We start from the raw sequence: 25,694 nt of genomic DNA on the forward strand, positions 1-25,694 counted from the left end.
CCCCCCTATTTACCAGTACGGTAAGTCAATGATAAGGCATGTGTGGTAGATCAGATTATAAATGGTGCAGTTTTGGCAACGTACCTATAGACGTCCTTGCCCACTGTGTAACACAACTCTGTCGGATGGCGGAGACGTGACGCGTGGCGGACCGCCCTTCACATTTGACGTCAGTCCACATCGCCTAATTTCTAACCTTGCTATGATTCGCCTTCTACCGCCACACGTGGGGTATTGAGGCACTGTATTCTGACGTGAGCATCTCGCGCCCATAATGTTTGACAAAATTTCTGCCACAGCTTCGTCATAACTTCTCTCCTACACCCTGTATGTGTTGGCAGATAGTAGGCATGTCTCGATACCGTTATGCTCCCCTCGTCACAGACAGCGAGGTCCGCTTGGTCACAATCCTGCCGGGAGTGTTCGGAGACCCCATCTCTATCTATATCAAGCATGCACAACTTGTTCCCCCCGTTGAGGAGGGTCGATTGTGCCATCCTCCGCTCAAGGAGATAAGGGAAACACTCCCTGTTGGATGGTCCGCGTTCGAAACGCTGGAGGGACGGGTCGTTTTCACCAGCTCCGGCGGGCCAAGCTGGACCCATCCGGATCCTAACTACGACGGGTACGACTTTTCTTACTGTGAAGGACCGAGGATCTCAGCTCTCAGATACGAAGCTCTGTCGTATACATGGGGAAACCCCGAGTTGTGCGAGGAAATTGCGGTTGCGGAGGAGCATCAAACACATCCCCAGCAATCTAGTCCACGAAGACATCCTGAGAAGTCAGATAAGAGGGCCATTGCGAAATTGTCTCGACCAAGACAGCTCACGGTTCGTCAAAGTCTTGCTGAAGTGTTACGGCACGTCAGGTACCCAAGCGAGCCGCGAACAATGTGGATCGACGCAATTTGCATCAACCAAAATGATACGAACGAACGTAACAACCAAGTCAAACGAATGGGCGATATTTACCACTTTGCGCAAAGAGTTGTGGCTTGGCTTGGTCCAGGTTTTCCCGGATGCGACCTGGCTTGTTCGATTTTGGAATATCTAGGACAGCAGGTGGACTGGAGCCGAGATAACTATTGCTTCCCAGCTCATAATTGCCAAGAGCCGCAGTGGTTTCTGAACCAATGTCCCTTGCCCTACAAAGACAACCAATGGGATGCAATTCAAACCTTAGTCTCAAGCCAATGGTTCAAAAGGGCATGGATACTGCAAGAGATTCAGCTAGCCAACCCACTATCGATTATCAAATGTGGCCAACACGAAATCTCCTGGCCCGGATTTCGCCGAGCCATTTTGACGCTGTGGAACAAGAGCGAAGGCATTCCGCCAGAACTTCGGGATATGATGCCCCTTGTGTGCGGAGTCGCTTCACATGTCGGGGGACGGTTCGAAGATATTTTATACGATCACCGCAATCGCCTCTGCCAGGACCCGAAAGATAAAATCTACGCTTTCACCAATCTGATACCTCCGAACATGTTCAGATTCAACCACGTGGATTATAACCAGGAGGTTGTTGATGTGTACAGACAAGCCTTCCTGGCTTGTTGCAAAGAGACCCAGCGCCTTGAGCTCCTACAATACTGCGGCACAACTAATGGTGCGCAAGACAGCGGCTCGACATGGGTACCAGACTGGTCTAAGGCGATACCATTTAGTTGTTCTCGCACCAGTGGCTTTTCTTCTAGTGGTCCCTCGATGGCGCGTGTTGATGTACCGTCTTTTGGAAAACTCGAAGTCGATGGCATCGCTATTACATCCATACATAAAGTGGAAAGACCCGATTTTACCAGCTTTATGGATGTCATCCATTACTTGAGAGCTAAAGGACTCCATCAATTAGAAACGACCATGTATCGATCAGGATGCACCTTATTGGAAGCATTTCTGCATAGCCTCACTCTTGGTCTTTTACAAGACAGAGTGGACCGTGCTCTCTGCCCTGCGCTGGATGATCTAAGAATGATTGTCAGACAAACAGATACAGAAGGGGGCTTCAATAGCGACATCCAAGAGGTTACGAGTTTTTGGCAGGCTATGAATCAGAAATACCTACTTGATTCAAGAGTTGTCTTTACAGTGGAAGGGTACATCGGTATATGTCGTCGTGGGAATTTGGAAGAGGGTAGGCGTAACATCCCCATCTGCATGAGCAAGTTGACCAATTATTATTTAGGAGATATGATCTTTGTCATCTTAGGATGCAAAGTTCCAATTGTACTCAGGCGGACGTCTGGGGGTCCGTATCAAGTGATTGGAGACTGCTTCGTTCATGGGATCATGGACGGAGAGGCTATCCTTGGACCTTTGCCTCGCTCGTATCACATCGAATCGCGAGATGATGGGCCCGATTTCGAAGCGTTCATCCCTGTTTACGTTGAAAACGACACTCAGCGTGAACAGCGCGATGACCCTCGCCTACAAAATATTCCGTTGCCACCAGAGTGGGAAGCGTTTGAAAAGGAGAGGACGCGAGATGATCCACTCATTTACAGCATGTTCCGGAGTAAAAATACTGGAGAGGTCATAAATTCCGACCCCAGGCTGTTCCCTGAAGCCTTGCGGGAGCGAGGGGTGCCGGTTCAGCGTATAACATTGGTTTGAGAGACGAATATGGGTGGGTGGATGGTTTCGCTTCTATTCCGTATACGTCCGAGGACATACATGACGCCTTCATACAGTGGTAAGCGCTCAAGACGCGCTTGAAAAGGACACGATGTCGATAACTATGGTTGTAATACGATAGGTGCTTGTGGACTCAGCCTTGCGACATAGACAAGGCTAAGGGGCACCGTCTTGACGGCGGCGCTGCCTAGAAAGCCGCGGCCTACCAAGTAAGGAAAAGAAAGAAGAAAGCTTGCTCCTTCGGCCTTGAGGCAGTGTAGGTGTGGCAGCCTTATCGATAAGGAGCCCTGCAGGGACCCATGCTATCCCTCAGCCTTTGCCCTTCACTACCAAGACTACCTAGGTACCTAGGTACGCTGGCTGGTCTAAGACTTCAAACAGCAATCTAAGACCCCGTTTGCTCAAACAGCAACACAGCCATTCTGCAGTCTTGAGTAGAGCCTGGCCCCATTCTACTCCCCATCTACTTCTTACCACTTCCTTCGCCCGTCTCTTCACATTGGACAATCTTGAATATTCAAGACCACGTCCTTGTTCCAGCCCATTTGAGACAAGGGGAATCTGGACCGTTTGTTGAACAGATCTTGTGACCCAACGAAACGTCAACTAATGCAACCGAGTTTTGATCTTACGAGAACACCCTCATCAACAGCCTACGCATCTGCCAAGATGCTACCGGGCCCTCTTGTCAGTGTTTATCAGCAGTACAAGCAAGACACGAATGCTGTGGCTTCATGGCTTGCGTCCACGGCCAAGTCATGCGGTTATCCCGCAGACCTGCTCTCTGGCGGCTCTTCTCAGGCGCTTACCCCTGAGACGTCCAAACGCCTCAAGGGAAAAGCCAGGAAGCAGGCGAAGGCTGCCGCTCCACAGTCACAGGGCTCTTCGTCGCGGCCCGCTCGCCCCGACTACACCATTGCCATCAAAGACTTCATTCCGCTCGCTGAGTGTGTGGCAGCATCCAAGAAGCCTGTTGTTGTTCCACTGGCTTTCGCTCATACACTCAACCGTGTCATTTCCACGCGGTCTGCGTTTGGCGGTCGACTTGCTGACCTCGGCAGCGCCCCCTCTGATGACGCCAATTCCAAGCACTCTTACTTTGTCGGGGTCCTGGAGCAGGTTCGACAAGTCCTCAAGCCACGAGTTCCACCTGCTTTTCAGGACGCAGCCAATCCCCGCAACCCCTCAGACACTCTAGACGAGGTGGGCGGTAGGTTTGCAGGTCTGAGCGTCTATGAACCGTCTGAAGAGTTCCTCAACGCCCCTGATATCAAGAGACCAGTACCGGTCAAGGATGACAACGCCACATATGTCGTCGAGCCAATTCAAGATATGGAGGAGGCCCTATTTGCATATGCTCTCATGATCGACGACTTAACCAAGATTCGGGCCCGAATTGGATGGATATGGGCTAATTATCGGGATGGTCTTTCCGAGCCGGCATCTGCCGCTGTTGCAACGAACACGGCCTGCGACCTCGCCCGTAACCTGATGGAGGACATGGCACCGATTTTCAAGGCGCACGGAGGACCAGTAGAGATCGCAAGCAAGTTCTATCTATGCCAGTGTTTGGACAACGGGTTCTTTCTCGTAAGTTGGCTTATCCTGTCAAAAGCATACGGCACAGGAGTATTGCCCCTCCGCATACTAATCAAAAGCATACGCAGGACGAAATTACCGACCCTGCCAATGAGTTCAACTATGGCACCTACGACATCGCAAATGATACATACATGATCCCATTCATCATGATCACGAGCTTCCTGACTGTCTTGGATCCTAAAGACCTGCGTCTGTACAAAGAGGGCACGTTCGGTACATATGACCCGACCCGGGACTGGGACTCAATGACCAACCAAGAAAAGTTCAAACAGGACAAGGTTCTGATGATGGAGGTCTTTGGCGAGCTTGTGACCGTTGCTCGATGTATTCCGAACTACCCTGTCTGTGACGAGTTCATTCGCGGCATGCAAGAGCTCGACCGCACCCGAGAAATCCCCATGTATCTGGCCTTCACGGCCCAAGTCTTTCTCGATATCCATCACGTATTACGGGAAAAGGTTTACTCAGCACACGAAAAGTGCATGTCAAACATCAGAATCATGGACGAAGACCTCAGACTCCACCTAGATTTCCATACCAAGCTCCGCATCAAGCACTGGCCAGCGTCGAACGACGAGATGATAAGGCAGCTTCGAGAGAAGATCAAGGTAAACTAGCTTGCACACTTCGAGAGGTCCTTACAAATTGGATTTTAATCAAGACAGCTAACACTCTGTATTTTAGTGGGTCCAGGAAGATCCTGTGCACAATGTCAAGGCGAAGGTTTTCGGTCAATCGGCAATCACTGCGCCCGCCCATCGCATTTTGAAATACTCGCCTGTGCTCTCGGGCCTCATTCTTTACCATTTTCGCGCCCAGACATACGATTTAGGCCTCACAGTTGCCAACGCATGGGGCTCGGTCGCCTATTCGCTACACCTTTACAATGCTCTACAGCAGGAAAGGCTCCTGTCGCCTCCCGGATCCTCGGCAGAGACGTGGGAGGACATGGACCTCGCGCTAACGATTCTGAACGAGGGCAGCTTTTTCGTCGGCGCCGAGCTACCCAAGAACCCGCAGGACTACTTCAAGAAGTTCTGCCTCCAGATGGGCACCACCGCGTCCGCCTTCATGAAGATCAAGCACAAGCGTATGCGTAACCTCGAGGACCTGCACTCCAAGAAGGGACCACGCGGTATCAAGGAGGACTGCGCGCCCGTTTCTGGCATGTTCGTCGACCGTTATGTCCACAACACGGGCCAGGTGGACTGGACCCCCGAGCACGTCGACCAGATTGTCTCTTGTAGCCTCTTCGAGGAAGAGGGGAAGGACGAGGACGGTAAAGTCCTCTTAGGCCAGATTGACGACCCGGAGAAGTTGCGTGAGCGCAAGAGGAACATTGCCGCCGGCAGGGTAGGTAAGAAGACGACGGCTGCCGGCGCCCGTATGCCCCCGGACCGACTCATCAGAGCCCTCACCCTCGCACTCCACGCCGAGTCGATTACGCTGGCGTTCCCTTACCTTACGCTGCACCGCACGTCCTGGCGTATGCTTCGTGCGTTGCGAGAGGGCTGTGAGCCCTTACTGTTGAGGCGGTATGGCCCTGAATACATGGAGAGGGAGAGCCAGCTGCCGTGGCTGGTTGGTTGGACTTTCATGGCATTGGCGGAGGGCGATACTGGGATTTTTGTCAAGGCTGCCGACACTCTAAAGGAGCAGTAAGTATCCCAGATTCCCGTTGGTGTCTCACTCAATTCTCTTCTGGCTTGGGAGGCAGCATGGGCCACCAGATGAAGGAAAGCTAATTTGTCTTCACTGCTAACCGTGTGCCTCTCATAGGCTTGAACGGGGTGAAGGCGCAAAGGCGATACAGAAATTACGAGCGATGGGATTTGATGTGGTGCAGGGCGACGGAGAAACCAGACTGTCTCTGGTGTAGGGCGTTGACCAGACAATTTGCCATGAAAATTGGAGCATGGACGAATGCCCTTCCGTGCTTTGTTTCCTTTCCGTGATCACCAGAGAAGTCATTGTCACGATTTCACGAGGAACAAAGATACCAGTAATTTATTAGTGACAAGCCCATTATATTCCCATTGTTGAAACAAGTAGAGAGTTGCATTCATTCAATACGGTGCCGGATATATAATGGGTAGATGAGCTTCACTCGAGACACAACTTTCTTGTTATCATGCGAGTTTCCATCCACATCACCACTCAAACACTCTGGAAACACCTTTGATATTCGATAACATTCCAAGATGTCGATGACCGTGTTCCTGAACGAGATCCTCTCCGGGGCCGAGAACAGGGACCGCCTTGTCGCATACCAGCCGTCCGCGAATCCTTCTCTTCAAGTCGGGAGTTGGATTGACATGGTCGTGGCAATTAAGGGGCGGTACAGCGACCCACCAGATGGGTCTCTCGTTGAGCGGTTCGACAAGTTCATGTTCCACATTACATTTGGTAAGAGTGACAAGGTCTGTCCTCCGGGATTCGAGGCCAACCAGGGTTCGCTGGAGGACCTCGAGCTCCGCGTCGAGCGCGCAAAGTGGCTCGGCCTCACAGACTTGCATTCGTGGATCTCCGTCGTCGACCCGGACTCATACACGTCGTCTGAGGAGGAGCTTGGGCTGGGCCTGGACAGGTGCAGGCGTGCGCTTCTCCTCATCGGGCAGGCTGAAAGCATGTGCGAGCGCCTGGGCGGGGAACTCACTTTCTGGTCCCACCCCGCTGGGCTCTTGAAGATCGAGCTGAGGTCTGATGGTGCGTTCTCTTCTTTTGATGGGATTAATACTCAACAAGACGGCTCTGACGGTATTCCTCTGGCAGCGTATCAGAATTTGGTCAGTATTCTTCGCACGCCTCCGGCTAAGTAACCTTGGAATGATGTAGGGGTAATCACAATACGCAGCCCAATAGTTTTTAGAAGTTCATTTGTCCCGTAGTGCGAGTGTGTCTGGAGTTCTAGAAATAGAAATTGTTGGTGTCCTTGGCTTTTAGACTTTTCCTTTTCCTTACTGCCAGCCAATGTGAAATTGCGAATGTCCTCAAGTACTCTCCCCCTGTTGCTACGTGGAAGGAATTTTAGGCTTAGATCTGGGCGGGTTGCTCATCCACGGAGGGTCCTCTTCGGAACTTAGCAACAACCACCAACGAACACATGCCAGTTATCAACGAACTTACGTTCAAGTCCTACCAACAGCCACACTGCCCCCGTGTTTGTGCTGAACGCAAACTGCTTAAACGTCATTATCGGCATCCTTCCGGAAGACTTGTGCTGAAGTTTTGATGCTTTCGCTTGACTATCAGACCCTATGTTCCTGTGAACTTCTCATAGGCTGAAATCACAACTTTTTTTCCCGCCCCATGCACGGCATGGTATGTCTTTCATGGCACCAATATCTCAGCCCGGCCCTGCAGCCAAGGTTTCCTTTGTTCAGTCCGCCAACCTGCTGCATCACTCAATGGTCTTTTGAGGACAGCTGCCCACAAGACCAAAGATACCAAACGTGGGCGGCAACGGATCCAAGGCCCAGGTCCGACCCATTTCCGTCCCGCAAAGGGCAAGGGAATGGTTACCGCTCTAAGCCGTGCTTGAAGTCAATATATTCCCCCTCGTCTCGACACCTGGACAAGCCCCGGGTGGCATCTGACTGACTGGACACTACCTGTTTGTTTCCCGAAACCTTGTTCTCAAAATCATTTTTTGCCAAAAGTTTTGTTGCATATTCCTAGCCATGCAAGCCTTCAGCATTCTTCTCGCCAGCCTTATCGCAGTCTCCGGCAGTGCCGCAGCTGCAGTCGCGGAGCCGAGGATGACCAAGTTCCCGGTCCGCGTCAACGGCTTCTCCGACTTCTGTGACTCGTACAGCCTCGATCAGAAGGGCGACGTGCTCCAGGTCTCGGGCAACTGCGCGCCCGACCCCAGAGGCGCCCAGAAGATGGGAGCCGCCTTGTTTGCCTCACACATAAACATTGACCAGTGTCTGTACAACGACAATGGCAACTTGGTCCCGAGGGCGCAGTGAGTTCCTCCCATGTCGTCGTAGAAGACCTCTTTGCTGATTATTCTTTTTACTTTTCTATCTAGCGGCGGCGCATTGAGTAGTTGCAACTGTGATGTGGGCTTTTACCTGTGTGACACGTGCAACCGCACCAGCCTGCAGTGCTCGTGTCTGAATGCAAGCGCCACTGACCGAAAGGTCACTCTGATGGATATGAGTAAGTTGGAAACCACCGCTCAAATCAGGTGCTGGAGAAACCGGAAGGCTACGTGGGTACAGCGCGATATTCCGGCTTGGATTAACGACGGCGTCAATAGATGAATTCCTCGGTATCGGACTGGACGAACAGGGCCGCTTGGTGCTGTACTGCGATGGAGTCTACGGAGATTGGGTCAATTGCGTGAAGAACGGGGCTGGGACAGAGTGTCCGTCTCTCCTTCGTTAACTAGACGAGACTCATGAGCATGAGCTGCGTTGATGTGATGCTGCTTGAGGCGGCGTTGACAGCCATCTTCGGCATGTCCAGCTGCGCCACTAGAAACAGGATGATTCGACGTGGATGGCAGCTTTTCTCCTTGCAACACCTATCATTCGCTTATCACTGGATCTGAGGCAATGGTTTGGTCCTGGTGGCCTAACTGGGCAGTTAGCTGGGAAGGAGGCGACGCATCTCTGCTGAGACATCCGGGAAATCAGACGCTGGATGTACGGCCCGGCACGAATTGTTGTTTTCTTTCGAGTTCCGCGAACTCATTCAAAACTCACCAACAATTATTAAACCATTCTCCATCGAGGCCTCTCTGAGCACACTGCATGGTGAAGGAAGTGCAGGTAATGACATTTATTATTGAGCCGCATCTTGGTGGCCTTGTGAACAGGGTGCGAATTCAGGTCTTATGATTTGTATAAATATTTTGCGCACATGAACAAGAAGATTCATGTTTGAACAGTCGCGCGGTTGAATGGAAGCCGAAGCCCTAAGCTTGATCGGCCCGGCGAGATTTGCATCTCGGCACCGACGTTTTCGGCCGTTGTCCGTACACAACTATAGACGTCAAGAGAGAGACACAGCGGAGAACAAAAGAAAAGGGCCTGAAAATGCGGAGGAGAAGCTGGGTTTGTAGTGGTGGAACGGCAATGTCACGTCAGTCGGTTATCTTGATCAGCGATCCTTAGTCGGAGCAGCCAGTCCTTTTTGCGCCACAGGGCAAGACCAGGACGACGGCTGAGGTGGAGGAGATGGACCCTGAGGGAGCGCCCATGGAAGCCCGGCCTCCGTAAAAGACGCGGGCTCTTGTGGATTCTCTTCCATGGAAGTCGCTTCAACAGCGTCAGCGACGTGGTTGTGCACAGTGACTGGTCGATCTGGTTCACAGATCCGCCTCACGGACACGCGCAAGGGATCCAGCCGACGTCAACCCTGTCGCATCAGGCCTGTCGGTTCGATCCCAAGGGGGGTGTTTCGAAGGCAAGAGCAGCATCAGGGCGGTCGAGGATGGTTTGGCCGGCCGAATGGGATCTGCTGCAGCCCATTTAAATCGATGCTCTACATCACCGACACCGATTATATCCACGGCAACTGGGATAAAGAATGGAAGAGGCCGTCTACCATGTGGTGAGGTCATTCGGCGGCATGTGAAAAGACCAGAGAGGCAGATGCTTATTACTGGCTCATAGATATGCTCTCGACGTGTGGACGTACTCTGGTCAGCCGTTTCTCATGAATCGCCTGGTGTTCGCATTGGCTGAGGTCAGACGTGCCAAACAGGATCAAGTGCGGTGTGGACAGGAATTTTAACAGTGGATCTGGGGAAGGTATCAACGTGTGGGCACCAGGAGTCGTGCTGTGTCGTAAAGTGAGGATGAGGGGAGGTGTGGCTAACTTCTGCTTCGGAAGGGAGGGCGAGATGTTCATCCTGAACCAGACGAGGCTATGGAGGGCCACGTTGGCTGAGCGGACGAAAGGGGCATTGTTACGTGTACGGCAAAGGCAAGGTAAAACCTGATGCAAACCTGATGCACAAGCAGCAGGTAGGGGAGAGCAGTCAGACTGTGGAGAAAAGGAAGAAATAGCACAGCAGTAATTGTCCATTGGGATGGATGCCTTGAGGTACCAAGGTACCAAGGTACCCAGTCTCCTTCCGTTCGGATCAGCCACTCTTGCACACCTGCCAGCTTGCCTGCACATCACCTTGCCGAACACCCGTCCGAAAGGCTTGCACCCTGTGAACTCCCACCAAACTTGACCCATTCTTCTCTTCTTGTGCCTGCAATCTCACACCAGTCATCCCACCCATCAAACCAAGGAAGCATCCTTCTGTGAACTGCAGGCCCCCAATCTCCTGTGGTGGCCGATAAGCATCTCTCTACCCTTTCCTGCAGCTTCTCTCAACCACGCCTTCTCCAGATAGTCTGGTTACAGGCCGACTGAAGCACATTCTTCGTCATGGACACCCCAGGCCCGGGAGTCGTAAAGGACTCCCAAGAACCAGACCCCGAACAATTACTGCCCCTCTATACTCCCAAATCAGCTGGATTCGGGTCCCCGATTGCCACACAGGAGTCATACACCAATCCTCGCCGCAGTCAAGTCCGGCAGATCGCAAAAGCCTCTTTCCTTGATGACGACGATGACAACACCGGTCAGGGAGCAGAAGAGCAGTACAGCAATGACGTGAATGCCGATCCACAAGATCCGTTCGACGATCGAAAACAATTTGACTCCACTGCTTCGGAACCTGATCTAGCACTGGATGGAGAGAGCAACTGTAGTTTCAACATCGATTCCCCAACTCCTCGTGCATCCCAAGCCGCCCACATGCCACCTCAATCCGCTCAACCCATACCCATCCCAAGGAGCAGTAGACCTGATTCTACTGATCCATTCGGGCTTTTCGAGGAGCTCAAGAAACCCCCTCCAGCGGCAGTAGCTTCGAAGAAGCCGTCCCACCTGAAGCAGACCCAGAAGCCAGGATCGGCAGGGCAGGGGACGACACCGGCACGGGCAAAACGTGAGGCCACTACCAAAGAGACTGCGTCCAAGCCCAAGGTAGCAGCGAGGAAGGCCCTTGCTGTTAACAAAGCGAAATTGCCTGCGCTTGAATTGGAGGGTGATACAGAGACAGCGAGCCCGGTTGACCGCAAGCCTCAGGAGCATGATTACTCGCTACCCGCATCCAACAGCAGCTCTCCTGCGACGTCTCCGGCCAAGAAGAAACCCGCGCCCAGGAGTTCAGCTGCGAAGAAGGCGGAGCCCAAGGCCAACGCACGGGCAGCGAAGAAAGATTCGAAAGCCCCCGTGAAGCAAGGGAAACGGCCGTCAGCAGATCGTGCAAAGCAGGCGAAAGCTGCGCCTGATCCATCATTTAACATGAACTCAGAGGTCCAAACAGATGCGCCAGAGGACGAATGCGAGAACAATGAGCATGAGCATGAGCCTTCTGGTCTCAACCCAGGGCCTCATGAAGCGGGATTGCGTGAGACAGTGAGCCCCCGGGCCCACAAACCTAGCTCACCTGTCAACGAGGAGGGCCAAGACCACATCACGATATCATCTGAATCTATTTCTTCGTTCCCAGAGTCGGACAACACAGACGATGAAGACTTTGAATGTACTAGAAAGATGACACCAGCCAATGCTCGCCGGAGAACGAGGGCCGCTGTTGCTCAAAGTCAGGCCCGCAAAGAAGCTGCCGCGAAAGTCGAGGACAAGTCAGCTCCGGTCTCGAACTCGCAGCGACCCCAAGCGAAAGACGAAAGTCACCAACGAAACCCTAGAGTGCAATCAAGGGCACAGTCGAAGAAGTCAACCACAAAGGCCGCAGCTGGAAAGTCCAATGGTGCTGCAGCGCCAGTGAAGTCGACCTCGGAACCAACGGAGGAGACGGAGCCGACCAAGACGATGTCAGCCAAGACGTGGCCGTCCGATAAGCAACCCGAGGAAATGATCTCGACTGCGAAACAGACAGCCGCAGCTAATGAAATTAACAAGGACAAAGGCCACGTGCGGCGGGATGCTGCTGTGCCACCCAAAGCCAGGTCTACGGGAAAGGGGAAGACGAATGAAGTTGTGCAAGCCTCGGCACCGGCCAAACTGACTGGAACTTTGGTCCGCAACCCAAATACCGTTGCTATTGGACATGATGATCCCAAGAACAACGGCAAGTCGCTAAAGACAACAACGACTGTGGACTTGCGGTCGGAAGATCAGAGGCTCGGTCCCAGCAAGGGGGGACAATCTGCACCCAGCAAGACGAGGACGGCAAAGGAGAGCCAGAACGCCCCTAGAATGCGCCTGAAGACGACAGTCGAAAGTGAAGGCAGTCCCAGCGAAAACTGCGAAATCGGCCAGAGCCGATCTTCACGCAACACCCAGCCGAACGGGGGTCAGGTGATTCCAGACCGGGCAACCCCTGAAGCCGACAAGAACACCTCCGTAGTGCATTCCGATGCGGAGACAACGGAGCCCAACTATGAAGCTGAGTGGGCCGACGCGACTGATACATTTGTCCCTGGCGACGCCGAAGATGACACAGTAGTGGAGGACGCAATGAATGCGGTAGCACATTCCTACGGTCGGCAGAAGCATGGAGCGGCGCATGACTTTGACGGCACCTGGGGAAGAGAGGTACTTGAGCCACTCCCAGAGAAAATTAAGTACCCGCAGATAGGAGAGCATCGCACTATGCTGGGGGAAGTTGATCCCAACATTCGCAGCCTCCCCAAAGATGCGCCAAACGACTTACCGCATTTGACGAAACGAAAGTTTCCTGTGCTGACCACTGCCCCAAAAGTGTCGGCTGACCAACAACCACTGATGTCGAAAACTGAATTCCAGTACAGGGACTTTCCCACGTTGCGGAAGAGCTCGGCAGGCGTTCCATCAGAAAGCGAGGGGCCGCCCATGAAGAAGGCGAGATACATTTCAGCCCGCCCAGTCCGAGTCCACGGAGACGCCAATCACGACAGACACCCATTTGGTGGACTAAACAGTCTCAACCGAGGGGCCGATAACGAGAGCCGTGACGACATCTTTGGCTCAATCAGGAAGGGCAAACTTTTCGCAGCATCGGCGTTTACTCAGCGCTTGATCAATAGCGAGTCGGCAGATCATGATGCTGGTCAAGTTGGACCCGTAGCACAGGCCGCATCGGGCAGGGCTGCTGTTCCTCGCCAATCTGCCGCTCCATTCTATCATGCAAGTGAAGCCCGCTCCGGTGCCCCAGAAGTCATGTCAACGCCAGTGGGAAACCAGAAAATGGATGACATGGGAAAGAGGATGCGGGCAGCATTGGAGTCAGAGGATGAACGAGCACCCAACCCACTGGCTTCGGGTGACGAACGTGGAAAGAGCTTTGCCCATGGTGAGGTGCAGGGCCCTTGGCCTAATGATGCATTTGAGCAGAGCAAGACCTCAGAGTTGGAGGAAAGAACACGTGCTTGGAAGAAGGCAACGGAGCCATACGCCGAGACCCTTGGGGAGACGATGCACAAGATTGTCAACGTGAGCTGAAACCCTTGATGCAATAAGGAATCCAGCCCAACTAACTGACGTGGGCAGACTATTTTGCGAGGCCTGAAAGCAACCGAATCATCGATCGACGATGTGGTTGAGGACTACAGAAACGATGGCCAACGAGTGGTGGAAAGAATAGCAGAGAAGCACCGGAAGGAGAAAGTGCTTGTCATTCAGCAGCAAGAGCAGGAGCGACTGCGACGTCTCCAGGCCTACGGCCAAGCCCAGCAGGTCACTGAGAGGGTGCTGGGCCAGCTGGAGTCAGTGGACCTTGACACAATAATGGTCGACATGGCGAAGGATTCGCCTGCCAATCGCCTGCAGCAATTGAAGCAGAGGATCAGGGATGTTTGATCCCGGGACTATCCAGGGGCATCGCAGTTCAGTTCAGGAACAGGCGCGCCTGTCAGTGTTTGCTTGGCGAAACGCACGTGGATGCGGCACTCGTGATTGAGAGCCGGAGGGCCCGGATCCTTTGTGCAATACAATTTGCAGGGAAGGTGTGGCGAGCTTGAATCGAGTGGTGGGTTTCTAATGGTAATGTGGGTGTTCACAATTATGGCCAGTGGTGGTGGACAGTATGATAAGTTTAGCTTGGGGCATGTTGACGGGTGGCTTCTATCTCTCAATGCAAGACGATATTCGCTTCACCAGTGAGTGATGCTCGGCTCAGAACTGAGCCCATCCGGGAAATGCTGCTGCGAAATACAGCAGCTTGTGCTTATTGCTGTTAAGGTTGGCGGTTGGCAGATCCCTGAGACGGCTATAAGCTTGTTGCGACACCATCCATCTCCCGGGTGTGGCGGACGGTGTGATCCGATTTGACGGTGGTGGTATTGAGTGAAACAGGACGGATTCCAAATTGTGCATAGAGAGCCTCTTGGAGGTGCTCGGGATAATGTAGACCACCCCCACCAGTGGCAGGCAGTAATGTAGTTTGGGCCAGGGAACATCAATGAGTGGGGTAGATGGTCCGGAGAGTGTGGGCAATACGAGTCGTTGACGGAGATTTTCAGCTTGAGTTGACGGGGATTTTCAGATTGACAGCACAGGCTTGTCCAAGTTCGCCTCGGCACAGTAGCCTGCCTGCCTCAGCCACATGGGTCTGACGAGCGACTGGTGGCGCAGTAAGCTGCAGATCCCGGGGTGCTTTGCGAATGGCAGAGATGGTGCGGGCATCGGAGCGGAGAGTACTGGAGAGATTGAGCACGGGGAAATAAGTTCCTGGCTAATTTTGACCTGACAATGGCGGGCGGCGGAGTAAGAAGAGGCAAGATAGCAAAGACTGATGGATTGGAGGCCGGATGCTCAGGGCTGGAGGGGCACCTTGCAGGGACACATGTCAACAATAAGGCCGTCTAAGTACCTTCGACCCCGAAAGACAGCCTGCTCTTATTTCCAGACTAGGGGCCTAACTCATCGTGGGCGTCTAGTTATAGAAACATGCTGGTCTCGTCTTCTCATCCGCCGGCTAGGTTCACAAGCCAGGAAATGATAACTCATATGACCCTATGCCCTGAACCCCTTAATGCACTCCATAAATACTCATCAGCGCCTTGAAATCCGTATTGTCCATAAGCCCCACGGCCGTGACGCGATCTCCCGGCCTTGGACGAAAGACCTGTTGGATTATCGAATGCACGAGTGCCTTCTCAGCTGCGGTTATATCAGGCCGGTGCATATCCAGAAAAGCACTAAACATGCTCTTCGCTGGCGAACCCCTGCCGTACCACGCCTCCTTGGCTTTTGCTTTATCGTAAGCCTCGTAGCGTCCCTTCCACTCCTTCGGAAGCAAACCCACCCCATCGACAATGGAGTTAAGTACGCCCGCAAAACCCGGTCCGATTGCAAAGACTGAATTCTCCGTGTACAGGTATAAGAACAGGACCATGTAGCTCCAGACGTCACTGGCAAAGCTAGGCTCAATATTGTGGAAGAGCTCAGGGGCGCAGTAGACTGGCTGTGACTGAAGCTTGTTTCGCACCGAGGTGCCAGCTGGGACGAGAATGCCGAAGTCGCACAGGTATGCATCTGCTCCGACCAGGGCAGGTGGAAACGTGGCCGGTGCCACCAGTTCCCCGAGGATCACGTCCTTGCCTGTTTCGGGGTCCTCCTCCCAAAGTGCTTTTGCCTTCCGCGGCCGACCGAGAAGCTGGTACTTCTCATTTACAGACTTCTTCCCGAGGTCTACCTTCAGGCCACACACGACGTTACCGAGGACGATATCTGGTGAGATAGATAGTCAGTAATGTACGTGAAGTGGAACCAGGAGTTTGCTCACCTCTATGAACCAGCCCAGCACTGTGGATGGTAGCGATGGCTTGTAAGATCTGCTTTGCGGCAGACATGCGCTCCGAGAGTGGCTTATTTCTTGTGTTCAAGAGCGTCAAAAGGCTCGGGCCGTGCAGAGGCAGAACTAGGACATGATGCTTGCGCTCGGTTTTGGAACGGTCCACCCAGGTCAGCGTGAAGTAGTCCTGGAACAAGACCAGCCGAGAGCGACCCTGTACCCTTTGCCTGATGGCTTCGTGGATTTTGTATTCCTTAGCAGCATTCTCAGACGAGCTAAGGATCTTGAGGGCGACATCCTTCCCATCTCGCCTGTCATGCGCCAGCCACACTGTGGAGAAACCGCCACGGCCGAGCTTGTGAATAATTTGATATCGGTCTCGGTGGAAGAGGTCCCCGATGCGCACGGGATAGTATAGGCCGTAGAGATACTGCAGTGAGTCCTCCGACTCATCCTCCACCTCGTCTTCCTCATCAGAGCCCACAAAATCTCCCCGGTCGACTGAGGCGGACTCTTGCGTTAGAGCCGAGCCCGGATTGGCTTGCATCTTGCTGGATGGTTTCGTCTGTGCCTTCTCGACTGTCCTGTGTACAAGCTGTTGGTGGTGTTTGCTGTCCGGTTTCACCAGTACCTGCTCGGCTGGTGTGAGCACAAGTGTTTTGGTGTTTTTGGCCGGTCTGCTCCTGCCTGTTAGCCTTGTGATGACAAGTGAAGTCTGGAGGTTGAGGTTTGCCAGGCTGCCTTGGATCTTTCACGTGACCCCCCCGGGGAACCATATTTGTGGGCAATTCGACACCAAGCTACAGCTGAGCCCGCAGTTCTCGCGGCCAGGCTACCCAGGAAGGCGCTCTCATCCCTTGGGTCAAACCTCCAGATATACGAGAAGGTGCTTATAGGGGACGAAGGCCACCGCCAGGTTAGCAAGGAGCAGGCCTGCACGCTGGGGGTGGTGGTCAACCAGGGCCTTTCCGGGGGAACAGGCAGTCTATTTACTACGGGCACGAGCAGTCTCCGCATGCTGGGGTTGCTCGACATGCTCCGGGTCGCGCTGGGATGAGGAGAAGATGCCTGGTGTGCCTCAGTGCAGATGTTATCGCTCCCACTACTCATAGCAATGCTGGTGAGGCTGCGGTGGGAAGGGATGCCCGCAGGAGAGAAGATATCATCCGAAAACAACAATAACGGTGCGTTGCTGGTCCACTGCGATAACAGGCCAAGAACGGCGGCGGGCCATAGCCCGGGTCAGCGCCGACGTGGTCCACTACTTGGGCATCGCGACGGCGGTGGCTGATGCTGGTGGAGCAACAACTGCGCGGGCGTGGAGTGGCTGTGCTGGGTACGTACACAGTAGGTGTTAGTGTTAGTGTAGTGTAAGGTGCCACTCAGCTGGGGAAGCTTGGCCATTTTACCTGATCCTACCACGGCAGCTCGGGAAGGCTAGGCAGGCAGGCGGGCTAGACTGGACGAGACCCGTGCCCGAAAGGCGAGGGACAGAGGACCCCGCAGTTGCACCCTGACTGTCTGCGAGGGAAGGGTTGTGGTGTGCGTTACGTCACCTCAAGGCTTGTCAGCATGTGTGAGCAGGATGGGGAGCATCTCGAGTTGAGGAGTAGGACGCTCTTCCATAGACCTTCTGTCTTCTCCTAGAAGGCTGCCTCCGAGGCTATCACTGGGGGGTTGCCTAAAATGCTTAAAATGCTACGAGTTAGATGCCGCAGTCGATGGAGGCCGACATCCATCCGATACGCCCTTTCGACTTGATGACTCTTGGAAGTTCCCCACATCCGAGGTTCATCTACACCACCGACCAATAGACACAGGCTGAGACACGTTCTAGCCGCCTAGCCAGAGCATCAGCCATACATGAAAGATACATGTCATCCTAGAGCAGGCTATCCTTTGTAGGAGGTTGTGCCATGGCAGGAGGAGGTCAACCAACTAGGTACCTGGGTACATGTAGGAAAATCACACTCAAGCAGGTGTTCCTCAAAGTGGGCCCGAGTGACCCCAGCGGCCCACCCCACTAACGGCAGAGGCAGGCACGGGCCACCAGACCAAATGCTGTGCGCAACGGGGTGTTCTGGGCCTAATAAGCCCCCCAAGACCCAAATCCAAGCCACTTTGGACTCGTTGCGATCGACGCCCTCGCACCATCTATCCGTCCTGCCATCATACTGCTACTTCAAGTGCTACTAGGAATACCACTACCACCACCAGCACTCCTACTAATATTGGCCTTCGCTCCCTTGATATCAGCCCGCTTCTGCCACCGTCTCACGCCTATCCCCCAACCCCCGGCCCACGTGGAAGTCGTGCCTCGTCGCGCCGACTCCCACCTACCCCACCATTTACCATCATCTACCTCCTCCTCTTCCTCCTCCTCACCCTCGGCCGTAGCAGAGGTCCGCATCGCCATGCCCTTTAGAGACAGGATGGCCCGCCGGTGGGGCGAGACAGTAAGCTCTCCAGACCCTCGCGTCGGTAACGCCGGCAACGTCGTCAAGAGCCCCGGACCAACGGCCAGTGCGAGAGCGAGGACGAGGACGAGCACGAGGGCGGCAAGCCGGCGCACCACTGGCAACTCCCACGCCTACCCCTCTGCCCCCTCCTCTCCGGGTTCGCCCATGAGATCCTTGGGCAGATCCTCCTCGCCACGATCAAGCCATACGCACACTCCAGGCGCCAAGAGTACCAACTCTAGACGCAGAATAAAACTCCACACCCGTGTGACTAGAGCCAGCTGCAGCATGACTGACACCCACGGCAACCAGCTTTCGCCTACCGCCCACTACCTGTCATGTGAGTCCAATTATCCCGGCCGCCATTGCGTCTGCTGCATGCCATGTCATACCGAGCTGACCGAGACCTTTCCTTCGCAGACCACGACATCTGCCGTATGCGACAACCCAGGTGCTACCCTTCCGAGCCACCGACCAGTACCGCTGACAAGCAATAGTGACATACGAGGATATCAAGGCCCTCCGCAACGACTGGCTTACCGATAACGTACGTGCGAGAAAAGGGGGTGGCCTCCCCTTCCCGAGGGCTCAACGCTAACGTGGTCTTGATAGAACATCCATTTCTGGGAGGAGTTCGTGACATCCTCACCTTTGCCTCGCCCTGCCCCGCCGTCCCGCACACCTTGCAGCTTGTACTGACGCACCCGCCTCCTCCAGGTGGCTTGAGCACGAGATCCTCCCCAAATACCCTCAGGCTCGGATCTGCTTGTTGCGGCCATCCATGACGTACCTACTGATGCGCAACGACCCGGCGTCAATTCGCACTGCCCTGCCAGACATGTCCAAGGTCACACACATTTTCCTGCCTGTCAACGACGCGGTGAGCCGGACGCAGCCTGACGGGTCACACTGGTCGCTGCTGCTCGTGTCCAAGATCGACGGGGTTTCCTTCCACTACGACTCGCTGGGCGGCGCCAACTCGGGCGAGGGAGCACGCGCCAGCGACAGGATGGCGGCGCTGCTCGGCATGCCGCTGCGCTTCCAGAACATCACCGACTGCCCCCAGCAGGAGAACGGCAACGACTGCGGCGTGTTTGTCTGCATCCTCATGCGCCACCTGCTGGTCAAGCGCCTCCTCAACGCGAACGCCCGGGAGAAAGTCTCCATGAGCATGTCGAATAAGATGATTGATGCCTCAGGCGCTCGTAAGGAGATGATCAAGATCATCGAGAGTCTACGAAAGGAGGGTGAGAGGCGCCGAAGCGCCAGCCCCTTTCCGAAGCAGGAGGGCGCCCCGCGGATCGACTAGTAAACCGTTCCCGAAGCAGCATTTCTGACGGGACCCCGACATCGAATGGAAGGAGCGATCCAGCTTCCCAAGAGGCCCTGGGTTTTATGGATATGTGCATGACTGACTGTCTCTGGAGCCGGAAGGTGTTGGCGCGGCCCACACTGCTTTCTGATGGGTAAACACTACTCGCGACACGCGAGAGCCTGTGCGCTCACACCATTAAGTACTCCGACCGTCGTGGCACAACGCAAGCCGGAATTGGGTGGTGGGGGAAGAGTTTTGGGCATGAGGATTTCAGCAGCGGGCGTTTGAGAGAATCGATATTCAAGCGAGTGATTTCGCACGTCATACGAGAACAGCGGCAAGGTCATCATGGGGCTATCCGCTTTGCTTCTCACCAAAGTCGAGGACTGGCTGGCGAATAGGCAGGGGCGTCTTTTCTTCATCTTGCAACTTGTGTGTCATTCCACCGGACTGGTGATGCTATGGCCGAGGTGGGGGACAAGGGGATCCTGAGGGCAAGGTATCCTCCGTGTCTTTGGCAGTTGTGCTCTCGTGAGAAGGGAGGCGCTTCACGCTGCCGTGAAGCTTGGCGCCCATATTCTCTGTAGAGGACGCTTGGGTAGTAGGATGGATATGATGATCCGAATAAAGAGCAACGGTCTGCATGGCCGACTTTTGGCCTGGATTGGTCTACCCTCTCTACTTGCGATTGAGGTGATAAAAATCGTCTGCAGTATTGCTTGATGAGCCTTGCTCGGGTGTCTACCACCCGGCCACAATATCCACATCCCCTGATCAACTTCCTGTGGGACGACCGCTTATGGGACGCCTTCTTGTAGCGTAATCTCCTGCGGGATATCCCTCCTACGACATACCCTCCTATGTGATACTCTCTTATCCGTCAGCTGTACCGCTGGGCAGACCCTGGAGATGTCCGGCTGCATCCAGCGGCAGAAGGACGACCAAGGGAAACTAGCGTGGCCAGGCCAGAAGACCAGAGATGAAGCCGGGACCGCCCACTGCGGGATCAGATGTGATGATGATGCATGTCGGCCGTGGGTGCTGAGAGTCAGTCATACCTCCTTCCTACCCACAACCAGCCACGCAACCAACCAGCCAGCCCCTCCTCACCCCGTCCTCCCCGCGAGTCCGTTCTGCCTCGAGAAGGCCGGGTTCTGCTCCATGGTGGCGGCGATGAACCCCCGCAGCGCGGCGAACCGGCCCGCGGTGCTCTGCACGGGCGCGCGGTTCTCCTCCTCGCCGTCCTTGTCCTCGACGTTCATCCCCTCAGCCGCTGCCGGGGTGGGGGCGGGCTGCTCCCGCACCGTGCTCAGCTGCGCGAGGCTCAGCCCGAAGCGCTCCATCTCGCCGCGGACGAGCCGCTCCTTCCTGCGCAGGGCCCCCGGCGTGCTCTTGAGCGACTTGTGGCGCACCCGCCCCGCGGCCTGGGTCTCGCCCGCGCGGACCTCGTCCTCCGTCAGGCTGGGGAGGGCGTCCGACAGGGAGGTCAGGTTCGTGGCGGCGTTCGTGGCGGACTCGCGGGCCTTTGCGCGGCGCTTGAGGTTCTTGCGCTGGGTTGGCGTCAGGCGGGTCGAGGATGGTTTTGTGATGCGCGAGACGAAGGAGGAGTGCTTGATCAGCCGCCTGTCGCGCTTGGATTCTATAAAGGACTCGGAGACCTGCGCCTGGGGGCGGTGGGTCTTGCGCGGGGCCAGGGGGTTCGCCAGGCGCTCTGTTGCTTTTGCGCGGAGGGATTTGCGTTTTGTTGGGGCTGTTGGGGCCTTGTTTGGTCGTGGTCGTTAGTAGTGTATATCTTGGGGGGGGGGGGATTGGGTGATTTGGGGGAGGGGAGGGGAGTGGAAGGGCATGGGTTGCTCACCATGATGGCAGATCTGATGTGGTTGGTTGCTGAGTGACGCGTGTGGTACGAGCAAGCTTGTCGAGAGGCTGAATGAATAGGTATGGGAAGCTTTGAATGACGGGGGCCTTTTTCATGTGACGAGGATGGGAAGGATCAATTGGCAGCCTTCAAAAAAATTAATGGACAGGGAACAGCAGGCTCAGGGTTCTGTAGGATTTGTGGCGGCAGGCAGTCGATCCCACTGGAACACCGGCAGGGAGGGGAGGGCAGGGGAGATCCACAGGGCGCATGGGGGGGCACTGAACCCCGGGACTTTAGTCATCTCAGCCCTATGGGCGACGGCTGACGCTCGTAACCGTTGCAGAGGATCTGCCCACCTTGTGCCAAGATATCAGGCCTGTTTACGACTAATAAAGTGGCCTGTCTTACTCTTTTTTATTCTGCTTCATACCATGCCATGCCATGGACACAGCTGGGAAGAGCGCAGCACAGCTGCGTGAGCAGGTAGCGAGGACAGAAGAGGAGCTGCAGCATCTAAAGGCGCAACTCGCCCACGCCGAGGCTCAGGAGCGGGACCAGGAGGCAGAGGCAGAGGCAGAGGCTGCCGGTGGCGTCGTCAACGGCCCGGCCTGGAAGTGGCCGCTGAAGGCTGAAGAGTACGATCGCTATGGGCGGCAGCTGATCCTGCCCAGTGTTGGCATCCAAGGTCAGATAGACTGACCACTGTCCCCCCCCCCTTCAAGGTCAAAGACGTGTTGCTGATGTTCCCGTCCAGGCCAGCAGAGGCTGAAGGCCTCCAGGATCCTCATCGTCGGCGCAGGTGGCCTCGGCTGCCCGGCAGCAGCGTACATCGCCGGCGCCGGGGTAGGCACCCTGGGCATCGTCGACGGCGACGTGGTCGAGCCGTCCAACCTCCACCGGCAGATCGCCCACTCGACGTCGAGGGTGGGCATGCCCAAGGTGGACAGCCTGGTGGCCTACTGCAGGGGGTACGTATATACATATATATATGTGTGTGTGTGTGTGTGTGTACACATATACATATATCCACCCATACTTTGACTAAGTCTATATTATATCATGGACAACCACAACTGACACCCCAGCACCAGACTCAACCCCCTCCCAGAGTACATCCCCCACAGGGAGCACCTCACCCCGCAGAATGCAGAGGCCATAGTGGGCGCCTACGACCTCGTCCTCGACTGCACCGACCACCCCACCTCGCGCTACCTCATCTCAGACGCCTGTGTCCTCCTGCGCAGGCCCCTCGTCTCCGCCTCGGCGCTGCGGACAGACGGCCAGCTCATCGTCCTCAACTGCCCGCCCACGCCCCAGGGCGTCCTCGCCGTCCCACCACCAGCCGCCGACGGGAAAGCATCATCAGCAGCAGCAGGAGCAGCAACAGCAGGCCCCCCGCCCTGCTACCGCTGCGTCTTCCCCCGGCCCCCGCCCCCGGACGCCGTCGTCAGCTGCGGCGAGGGCGGCATCCTGGGCCCCGTCGTCGGCGCCATGGGCGTGCTGCAGGCGCTCGAGGCGGTCAAGATCGTCGCCGGCGGCCTGCACCTCCCATCACCGTCACCGTCACCGCCGCCACAGCCACAGCCACAGCCACAGCCACAGCCACAGCCGACGCTGCTGCTCTTCTCCGGCTCGGCGGCCGGCGCCCCCTCGTTCCGGTCCGTGCGGATGCGCGCCCGCAGGCGGGACTGCTTCGCCTGCGGCGAGGGGAGCGCGGACAGGCTGTCGCTGGGGACGTTGAGGAGTGGGGGCGTGGATTATGTTGCGTTCTGCGGGGGCGCGGCATCGTCGGTTAGTGTGCTTGGAGAAGGGGAGAGGGTTTCTGCTGGTGCTTATCGGGATCTTGTCACGGCGGGTGGTGGTGGTGGTGGTGATGGGGCGGGGGCGGCGAGGCCCGTGCTGCTGGATGTCAGGGAGAAGGAGCTGTTTGACGTCGGGTGTATCGACGGGGCTGTCAACATCCCGTACTCGCGGATCCAGGGCTCTGCGAGGGCGGCGAAGAGGCCCGAGGGCGAGGGCGGTGCTGAGCTGCCGGACTGGATACCCGCGGGCCTGTCCGGGCACGCGCCGATCTATGTGGTGTGCAGGGTGGGCAACGACTCCCAGCTCGTGGCCAAGCAGCTGAAGGACCTGGGGCTCGGCCGTGGGGGCGAGAGGTTCATTGGGGATATCAAGGGCGGCATGAGGGCTTGGAAGCACGAGGTAGACGGCACCCTGCCGTTCCTGTAGCCCTGGTAATGTTGGAAAAGTGGACAAAGTTCAGAGGCACGTGAACAAATACACAATTGAAGAGGAGGATGTCACGTTATTTGTGCGGCATTACGGTGCTGTAGGTACAAGTACAATTATGGAGAGGCTCTGAACTCCGGCAAATGAGACTCATACTTGTGTGTGTGTGTGTTTGCAACAATTCCAACCAACCCGCGACCAGTCTTGGCCTTCTTCTGTAGTGCCATTGGCAATCCACTCGTTCATTCTGCCCACAAACCCCGTTGATTGCGTTCCCAGGAGACGGGATTCCGCCGCAACATATCTTCAGGACAACCCCGCGTGTTCGGCCCTGATCGTCCAACTGGGAACAGCCCTCAAAGCATCACTCAGATGAAGGTGGTCCTCTTCTTGTTGTAGGCCCTCTGGTCCTTCAGCCATTGCCTGTATCCGGCGACGCTGGAGATCTTCTCGCCGTAGAAGTCAGGCACCGGGTTGCCGGTGGACGAGTTGGACGGGTCCACGCGGTTCTTCTTGATGCGGGCGAAGAACTGGCTCTCCTTCTGTATGACGCATCACTCGTCAGTATTCCACCTCGTCTCCAACCAGACTTCGTCTGTCTGAAGCACGCACGACGCACACATAAAAAAAGAAGGGGAGGAAAGGAAGAGCGCAACAACAACCACTCACCACAGTCATAGGCGCCTTGTACTTGCGCTTGATGAGGTAGAACACGGCGTTCCCCAGGCTGGGGCCGACGACCCAGCCCATGGCGGTGCAGCCGAGGGTGATGAGGCCGAGCGTGAGGATGGGGTCGAGGGGGATCTGGTTCGTGAGGGCGTCGGCGGCCCCCGACCCGAGCACGACGGCGCCCGCGGCCCCGGAGCCCAGCGACATGAGCACGCTGAAGCCGACCTGCCACCGGCGCCGCGTCTTGCGCAGCTGGAAGAACGAGTCCCAGTCCAGCGGCGGCATGTCCGGGTTCGAGCGGGCGTAGGCCTCGGCGCGCTGCGCGGCGCGCTGCGCCGCTGCCGCGTCGGCGGCCTGGTCTGTCGAGTAGCGGGCTGCTGGCTGGCGGCGGGCTGTTGTGAGGGTGGGGCTGGTGATGGTGGCGGGCGATGATGGTGGTGATGGCTTGGCGGAGGGGGTTGCTGTTGTTCTCGAGTCGGAGAGCTTGGAGCGCACGCTGGCGAAGGGCGAGGCGGCTGTGACGATGGTCGAGTAGGGGCAGCTGGTGGTGCTGCGCAGGAGGATGGGCTGCAGGGCGCAGCCGCCGCGGGAGACGCCTGAGCGGAGCATCGCCGTCGCCGTCGGTGCGATCATGGCGGTGGTGGGCGTGGTTGTGTGACTATGTCTGTGTGTGTGAGTGAGTGAGTGCTGCGCGCGGGCACTGTCGAAACCGGCTCGTAGGTGGTTCCTGCAATTGAAACAGTTCCAGAACACACTCGAGCAGTAAGGTCGAAGGGTCGCGTGGTTCGCGCCGACGAAAAAGTTTGGTGGAGCTGTGACGTTGATGGCTGGTGCGGGATGTAAAATGGGAAGATTTGCCTTGGGGGAGGAGCTTTGGTGTGTGGTGCGAGGTCGAGGTCGAACGGAGTCAAAGCTTTCGAAGCTCTTCTAGTGGTCCCGCTCTTGGAGCATGGCCGCAGCACCTCTCTCCACCTCGCTCTCCACCCCAGCCTAGAGCTACTGTGTAACAGGCCTGGCCAGCTGCACGGCCGAGCTGTCGCGTGCCTGCCGCGTCGTGGACTACAGAGTAGTGGCACCACAGCCAGCGAACTGACTGGGCTAGCGCTACTAAATTGACTTTGCAATCCTGTAACTTGCCATGCAGTTGAAACGACAAAACGGAAGTTTTTTT

The 25,694-nt window shown here is 55.8% G+C and overlaps 10 protein-coding genes across 10 annotated transcripts; 7 read left to right on the forward strand and 3 right to left on the reverse strand.

The window, feature by feature from the left end:
* Positions 1–350: 350 nt before the first annotated feature.
* On the forward strand, positions 351–2,615 carry KVR01_012972 (uncharacterized protein; the record flags this gene model as incomplete). The annotated part of the gene is made up of 1 exon (XM_044783921.1): positions 351–2,615. One exon carries the CDS (start codon positions 351–353, stop codon positions 2,613–2,615), a length of 2,265 nt encoding a protein of 754 aa, XP_044638128.1.
* A 690-nt stretch (positions 2,616–3,305) lies between these two features.
* KVR01_012983 (uncharacterized protein) lies at positions 3,306–5,900 on the forward strand (the record flags this gene model as incomplete). Its single annotated transcript, XM_044782752.1, has 3 exons — positions 3,306–4,226; positions 4,304–4,846; positions 4,923–5,900. 3 exons carry the CDS (start codon positions 3,306–3,308, stop codon positions 5,898–5,900), a joined length of 2,442 nt encoding a protein of 813 aa, XP_044638139.1.
* A 539-nt stretch (positions 5,901–6,439) lies between these two features.
* On the forward strand, positions 6,440–7,057 carry KVR01_012903 (uncharacterized protein; the record flags this gene model as incomplete). The annotated part of the gene is made up of 2 exons (XM_044792888.1): positions 6,440–6,944; positions 7,011–7,057. The coding sequence occupies 2 exons, from the start codon at positions 6,440–6,442 to the stop codon at positions 7,055–7,057; spliced, it is 552 nt and encodes a 183-aa protein (XP_044638059.1).
* Positions 7,058–7,996: 939 nt separating this feature from the next.
* KVR01_012911 (uncharacterized protein) lies at positions 7,997–8,630 on the forward strand (the record flags this gene model as incomplete). The annotated part of the gene is made up of 3 exons (XM_044784045.1): positions 7,997–8,205; positions 8,272–8,402; positions 8,503–8,630. The coding sequence occupies 3 exons, from the start codon at positions 7,997–7,999 to the stop codon at positions 8,628–8,630; spliced, it is 468 nt and encodes a 155-aa protein (XP_044638067.1).
* A 794-nt stretch (positions 8,631–9,424) lies between these two features.
* Positions 9,425–10,191, forward strand: KVR01_012947 (uncharacterized protein; the record flags this gene model as incomplete). The annotated part of the gene is made up of 5 exons (XM_044785050.1): positions 9,425–9,462; positions 9,515–9,642; positions 9,680–9,797; positions 9,863–9,966; positions 10,001–10,191. The coding sequence occupies 5 exons, from the start codon at positions 9,425–9,427 to the stop codon at positions 10,189–10,191; spliced, it is 579 nt and encodes a 192-aa protein (XP_044638103.1).
* Positions 10,192–10,631: 440 nt separating this feature from the next.
* On the forward strand, positions 10,632–14,054 carry KVR01_012945 (uncharacterized protein; the record flags this gene model as incomplete). The annotated part of the gene is made up of 2 exons (XM_044792565.1): positions 10,632–13,688; positions 13,746–14,054. 2 exons carry the CDS (start codon positions 10,632–10,634, stop codon positions 14,052–14,054), a joined length of 3,366 nt encoding a protein of 1,121 aa, XP_044638101.1.
* A 901-nt stretch (positions 14,055–14,955) lies between these two features.
* On the reverse strand, positions 14,956–17,274 carry KVR01_012909 (uncharacterized protein). Its single transcript, XM_044788559.1, has 4 exons — positions 16,984–17,274; positions 16,732–16,930; positions 15,982–16,667; positions 14,956–15,926 (listed from the first exon to the last, which is right to left on the reverse strand). Exons 2-4 carry the CDS (start codon positions 16,764–16,766, stop codon positions 15,226–15,228), a joined length of 1,422 nt encoding a protein of 473 aa, XP_044638065.1. The 5' UTR covers positions 16,767–16,930; positions 16,984–17,274; the 3' UTR covers positions 14,956–15,225.
* A 3,130-nt stretch (positions 17,275–20,404) lies between these two features.
* KVR01_012898 (uncharacterized protein) lies at positions 20,405–21,792 on the reverse strand. Its single transcript, XM_044781589.1, has 2 exons — positions 21,623–21,792; positions 20,405–21,524 (listed from the first exon to the last, which is right to left on the reverse strand). The coding sequence occupies exons 1-2, from the start codon at positions 21,623–21,625 to the stop codon at positions 20,871–20,873; spliced, it is 657 nt and encodes a 218-aa protein (XP_044638054.1). The 5' UTR covers positions 21,626–21,792; the 3' UTR covers positions 20,405–20,870.
* Positions 21,793–22,001: 209 nt separating this feature from the next.
* KVR01_012966 (uncharacterized protein) lies at positions 22,002–23,854 on the forward strand (the record flags this gene model as incomplete). The annotated part of the gene is made up of 3 exons (XM_044794718.1): positions 22,002–22,310; positions 22,380–22,593; positions 22,717–23,854. The coding sequence occupies exons 1-3, from the start codon at positions 22,067–22,069 to the stop codon at positions 23,852–23,854; spliced, it is 1,596 nt and encodes a 531-aa protein (XP_044638122.1). The 5' UTR covers positions 22,002–22,066.
* KVR01_012997 (uncharacterized protein) lies at positions 23,197–25,426 on the reverse strand. The gene is made up of 2 exons (XM_044792264.1): positions 24,524–25,426; positions 23,197–24,396 (listed from the first exon to the last, which is right to left on the reverse strand). Exons 1-2 carry the CDS (start codon positions 25,154–25,156, stop codon positions 24,223–24,225), a joined length of 807 nt encoding a protein of 268 aa, XP_044638153.1. The 5' UTR covers positions 25,157–25,426; the 3' UTR covers positions 23,197–24,222.
* Between the last annotated feature and the right edge of the window lie 268 nt (positions 25,427–25,694).

This window comes from Diaporthe batatas (assembly GCF_019321695.1).
Source record: "Diaporthe batatas strain CRI 302-4 chromosome Unknown Contig00022, whole genome shotgun sequence".
In the NCBI taxonomy this organism is placed as follows: Eukaryota; Fungi; Ascomycota; class Sordariomycetes; order Diaporthales; family Diaporthaceae; genus Diaporthe; species Diaporthe batatas.

What these genes read in the sequence shown, in the direction of transcription:
- KVR01_012909 (XM_044788559.1), bottom strand. Translation starts at nt 16,766, where the DNA reads ATGGTTCCCCGGGGGGGTCACGTGAAAGATCCAAG. An exon ending in GGTCACGTGAAAGATCCAAG is followed by an intron (nt 16,668 to 16,731) that starts GCAGCCTGGCAA and finishes AGGCAGGAGCAG; the next exon opens with ACCGGCCAAAAACACCAAAA. An exon ending in TGCTGGGCTGGTTCATAGAG is followed by an intron (nt 15,927 to 15,981) that starts GTGAGCAAACTC and finishes CTATCTCACCAG; the next exon opens with ATATCGTCCTCGGTAACGTC.
- KVR01_012997 (XM_044792264.1), bottom strand. Translation starts at nt 25,156, where the DNA reads ATGATCGCACCGACGGCGACGGCGATGCTCCGCTCAGGCGTCTCCCGC. An exon ending in ACAAGGCGCCTATGACTGTG is followed by an intron (nt 24,397 to 24,523) that starts GTGAGTGGTTGT and finishes TGCGTCATACAG; the next exon opens with AAGGAGAGCCAGTTCTTCGC.